Genomic DNA, 5713 nt, shown 5'->3' with positions numbered 1-5713 from the left:
TGCATACACAATACTGCCAGTTTAGCTGCTCAGACTGCGGTCAGTGTGTAAATTGACACCTGGGAAAACAAGAGTAGGAAGTGATTTATAGTTTTTAAAAGAGAAAGGGAGTTAAAAGTCACTGCAGCTTTTTTGTGTCATCTTCTCCAGTTGGATACTCAGCTGCATAACAGTGCAGAGTGATCCTCTGAAATGAACAGCTGTAGCTTAGCAGTTCTGTGGTGGTTAAGATGTAGCACAATGCTAATTGCTATTTGATTATTTACTGACTCTTTTTTTTTTTTTTTTTTTTTGGTAGAATACCTCAGGTAGGTTTCAAATGCGTTTTTCTTTCTTTCTTGCACCTTTTTCTCGGTGCATTTGAAAATGTTCTTACTTTATCAATATATGTCATTGTACTGTATAGCGTTTATTTATATAGCATTTATTATTAATTTTATCATTATTATTGTTATCAAAGAAAAAAATTGCATTCAAAGTTCACAGTAACTGTTTTAACATTAGTTTTCATTATCATTTTTTTAACCAGACCCTATAATAACAATCCCTATTATCACTGTAGGGGTGGCTAAGAAAAAAAATTACAAAATATAAAAAAAAATGGTTGAAATATTAATAGCTGACTACAAACTGATTGCTTTGTATACTTTAGGACAAAGTTGTTTAGGCTTATGTAGCACTTCCACTGTCCTATAAAATGACGCAACAGTCTAGATAGACATGTTTGGCATTTGGCAGGGCAGTGCTGCCTTTAAGGTGCTGTCAACACCATCAGCAAGCAAAGAGCAAATAAACACGTACAGTAGTTAACCTAGAGATGTGGTCTTAGACACTGTAATACTTCCAAGTTACCAATATTTCCAAGTGGCAACTGACAAAGAGTGACAAAGGTGTTACTGAACTCCACTTTATTAAGTTTATTTCTTTGTGTATCTGCTACGTTCAACCTCACTCGTCTTATCTTTTTGTGTTAAAGTTATAAATACTGTCTGCACCCTTTAACCAACAATTAAAAAAACCATTAAAATGGCGGTGAATGCATATTGTAGCAGTTGAAGAAGCACCTATTTTGGGTCAAAAGACACCTGATCAATTGTAATCTCCAAAGTCTAAAATGTTTCATAAAAGTTGGGACTCCTCCAAACTCAGTCACTCCAAGTGCGCATATAAAAATATCCAAAGTGCTGGCTGGCATTTTCAAATGTTTAACAGACCATTGGTCAGTCTGACAGAGTCAGCAGTGTCCACGAACCACTGGCTGCACACAAAAGGGCACCGCCAACTTTGTATCCTCAGGTGACATGTGGCACCTTTTATTTCTGCAAAAACAGTCCACCTAAAGCTCTCTTGACAGGGGGAAACTTTGAAGGTCAGACCACTTTCAGATCCAATAGCCACAATTTTCTAACTCCAATGCATCACGGGGCTCTTTTGTCACTGAAAATGTTTAATGATTACCCCCTATAAGCTAAGGTCATTCATACACTTTATACACTTTCTGGCACAAGATGTCAGCTGATCCTACAAATCCAGCACCCTCTCACTTTGGTTTTTAAGTACTGCTGTGGATGCGAATATAAATACATGTAAGAAAACATAAATATAACAAAACTAAAATGGGTGCTGTGGAAAAGTTTTTTGAACTTTAACTTCTTATCACCCATGCATTACCATAAGTGAGACTGTTATGGCTCTAGCTGAGCAGGTCTTCAGTGGGCTGTGTGGGTGTGCCCTGTTTCTACCACAGACTCAACTGCCACCCATTTCTCTTGAGGAGCCAGTGCACAGCTGGCTCCACTCAGTAATTAGCCTCCCTGCAGTATAAAAGCTGGTGAAGAGCCATTCAGTCTCAGTGTGGGCCATCTTTAAGAGTAGTGACTTTTAGTAGTGTGGTGTCAGCTACTAGTGAGCAGCTAGTGCCTTTTTCCAGCAGTCTTTTTCTTTGGTTTTCTCAAACATCTATTTTCTTTTCAGCATATTTTAGTCTGTTGGCATCTTTTGCTTTATTACCTGTGGTGGCACAGCTGTCCCTTTAAGTTAACTCCTTTTTAATAAAACCTGCTTATTTCTTTTAATAATCTTCTGTTCAGCTTTTTTTTTTTTTCACCCAGTCTTGTAACTACCTTCACCCTAGCCCTTCTTTGGGGACAGAGGTGTTTGATTATCATAAAATTTAATTCTGTAGCATGACAATGACTCTAAACTCTGTCGGTCAGTGTTCTACATAATAAAGGGGGGAAAAACTCTTAACAGTCCTGTTTTTTTCCTGTGATTTCAGTAGCTTGTAGAACCACCTTTAGCAGCAATAACTTGAAGTAATCATTTTCTGTGTGGCTTTATCAGTCTCTCACATCTCATTAGATAAATTCTTGCACATTCTTCTTTAAGACATTATTGCAGGCATTAGCTTATGCACAGATCCCTTCAAGTCTTGGTAGAGCATTTCAGTGAGGTTGGGGACTAGGCTATGACTGGGCCTTTGCAACATTGTGATTCTTTTTGTTTTCAGCCATTCTATACTAGATTTGCTAGCGTGCTTGATCATTGTCCTGTTGCATGACCCAATTTGGGCAAAGCTCTATCTTTCAGACAGATGGCCCCACATTTGGCTTCTGCAATACTTTAGTAGAAGAGCTCATACTCAACTTTAAACAAGCCCCTAAATCATCACCCCTCTGTTACCACGGCTGGCAACTAAAATAGGGTGTTTGGTTTTGGCCAAACATAGTATTGTGAGTTATGACCAAACATCTCTATTTTGTTTTCATTTGTCCAAATGACATTCCAGGTTCCTGGTGGGAACGCTTGCATACATATTCAATCTTTTTCTAATTGTACCGCCATGAACTTTAACATTTAACATGCTGAGTCCTGTAGAGTCTGTGATGTCGTTCTCAGTATGGCATAGTGTCCTGTGAAAAAAAATCTTTTTTTTCATGACTGTATATCATTTTTGTCAACTAGAACTTTTTGTTCAGGTACTAGGCCTGTAACAGATGGCATGGTTTCCTCTGAATCCCAATCTCAACATTAATGTCTCAGTCTATGATAACAAGATCAAATCCGAAGAGATTCATGCTTGTTCCATGCTTTGAAAATTTCTTGGACCACAATACTTTCTAATTACCTTGAGAAACAAAAACAGAGGAGAGCTGGTGCTGCACTGAGACCTAGTCTTGAAAGCAAATATCAGTCACCCCACGTAATGATTTTTGTGGTGGTGTTTTTGGCACATTATCTTAACAACCAAAGTCCCCGTTTGAATCAGCTGAACATGTTCTTTCTGAGTTCCAAAAGTGTATAAAATGGCAAACAAATGAACCTAAACAGTTTGGCATAATTATCCAAGTCTTCTGAAGCCAAATGATTGTCCAATATTTTCTTCATTAAACCCCTGAATTCTCTCATTCACCATGCTTTACCCTACAGCAGTCTGCCCCTGCTGCCTTCATCTGCTGATAAGCAAGACTGAGAGCTGCAAAACACAAGCCTAAATCTTAATGTGCATTCAAGCACATTTGGTTTCTGTAGAAAGATTTTCAGTGTCATTCATTATTCAATGTAAAGTTTATAACTTGCACTTGAGTTAATCATTTGAAACAATAAAATTCTGCATCCCGTTGCTTAAGGAACGCTGTAGGACCGAGAGTGCCTGAGAATTTCTCATCTTTGATAAAGAAGAAAATGAACAAAAAGAGGAATACAATTAGTCATTGTTTTCACAAATTAACCATATAGAGTAGATTAAAGATCTTTATCAAAGTGGCCTGAAAATATAGTCAGTAGCATTAAACAGGATTTAATTTCCAGATTAGTAGTAACTGATTATGTATGCATGTTGGTAACACAGTAAGAAATAGGCTACTAAGATTGCAACTGCCTAAAGTCAGCAAGAATCTGGTGCCTTTGCTACATTTATCCATCTGGTCAGAGACATAAAGTTTTTTTTTAAAAGAAGACGAAATAAGTAATTAAAGACAAAAATAGTTAAACCACAAGACAAAAAAATCTGATTTTAGATGCAAATTACATTTGTCCATGCCCCATGGTAGCTGTTGGTCATGCTTTTGAAATATACAGTATTAATATGGGATTTCAGTTTATGCAGGCTGCTCTGCCTTCTGTTTTTTCTATAACTACATAATCATCCAGCAGACTTTGGAGCAAATAGATGAGACAGTAGTCATAACAGTACAGAAGGCTAATACAGATTATAGTCATTTGCCTTAATCATGCAAAATCAGAGGTATAAGATCTATTTAAAGCTTTGCTACCACACACAACTGTGGTATGGCTTACATTTTATTATCTGCTACACAAATGGTGTAATGTTACCCTGAGTAAAATCAGGTATATCTTACCTTGACTGTACACCTCTCTGATTTCGTTGTTCTCGTTATTCCCAGCTCACCTGACTGCAATGGAGCCAAATTGAAATCCTCACGCTCCTTTTCCACACATCTCATCCTCAAATGAGCAAAAAGAAAGGCATATAACAAGGATAAAGCACAAGGAAGAACCTGGGTGCACACACAAGCTGCCTGATTGAATTGTTGCAGATTAAAAGTAAATGAAGTGAAAGACTGCAATTCCATGTCAGGCTACCTGTCACAAGTTATTACGTCTGAGGATTTACCTTATCTCCTAATAAATATCAAATAAATAAATGTCTTAAATCACCTGAGTGACAGGGAAAAGGGACAAATAAACAAACCAAGATGCATGTGTAAAATGTGGGCATCCTCGGGCACCATTTTTTATAAGTTGAGGGCTTGTTGTGATGCTGCCCCTGTGGTCAGATCCATCTGCTCTCGTGAAAGATATAAACTTTTCAATTCCGACTACGTCCTTGGCTATTGACCGGCACACAGAAAATGTATTGGAGTGAATAATGGCCCATATTGCAAGCCATTGAGCTGGTCTAGGATTATATGCATGGAGCCAGAGACGGCTAGACACTGAAGGGAATAGATGGAGAGAAAAGCTTTTCCTGTCTGTTTCGGAGAAACAGGAAAGACGAATCTGGTCATTTCTGAAACCCTCTTAACAGGCTTATGTCAATAAAGCTCTGCATTAAAGCCAGTTTATGTAATTAGGTTAGGCATTTTCAAGATGTATGAATGACAAAAAAAGTTCTTTTGGTTGCCTTAAATGCTGACAAAAGTCTGACATTAGTGACTAAGCATTACCATGGATTTCTCCTCCACACTATTCATTCGCACTGCACCACACTGAGATGTTGCATCAGCCTTCTTTGGAGATTACGTGTCTCCCCACGACCAACGTTGTTGGCCTGGTGTTGCCATTCTTAAAAGTTTCTGTGGGAAGAGGAGTTCCAATCTGCGAGGGAATTACGGCTCTCTCAGTAGGCGCCTGCACTGAATCCGCCTCTGAATGAAGCTACAGGATCAACATAAGCTGCACTGCAGGCCCAAACATGTATTCCCAAGGTGTTTTGGCTTGTATCTATCATTGCGTCACACCCTCTTCTCTTTCTTTCCCTAACTGGACAGCCCCAAGCTGGACCCTGTCAACGGTTTTTTGGATGTTGGCGTCTGTTTGAAGTGCTGCTTTGCTATTTGGGGAGCTTCCGCCGGGAGGAGGTGTAGGAGGGGAAAAAAGATTGGATTTAGAAGAAAAGAAAACCTCTTTATTTGTGGAAGAAAGAAATAGCAACCCCTGGTGGCAAACAGATGCAGGCTGGTTCTTCCCT

General features: G+C 38.7%; 1 protein-coding gene across 1 annotated transcript in view; it reads right to left on the bottom strand.

Annotated features, from left to right (window-relative positions):
• Positions 1-893: 893 nt before the first annotated feature.
• The window catches only part of nf2a (neurofibromin 2a (merlin)), a 78733-nt gene continuing 73913 nt past the window's right edge, over positions 894-5713 (bottom strand). The window contains exon 16 of the mRNA XM_040050692.1: positions 894-4467. Within this exon, the coding sequence (XP_039906626.1) occupies positions 4441-4467 (27 nt within the window). The 3' untranslated portion in view covers positions 894-4440. The remainder of the gene's footprint in view (positions 4468-5713) is intronic.

The sequence above is a fragment of the Simochromis diagramma genome, unplaced genomic scaffold (genome assembly GCF_900408965.1).
Source record: "Simochromis diagramma unplaced genomic scaffold, fSimDia1.1 OVJJ01000131.1, whole genome shotgun sequence".
Lineage (NCBI taxonomy): Eukaryota > Metazoa > Chordata > Actinopteri > Cichliformes > Cichlidae > Simochromis > Simochromis diagramma.
The sequence above is the reverse complement of the archived record's forward strand: the minus strand, read 5'-3'. Positions and strand labels throughout refer to the sequence as shown.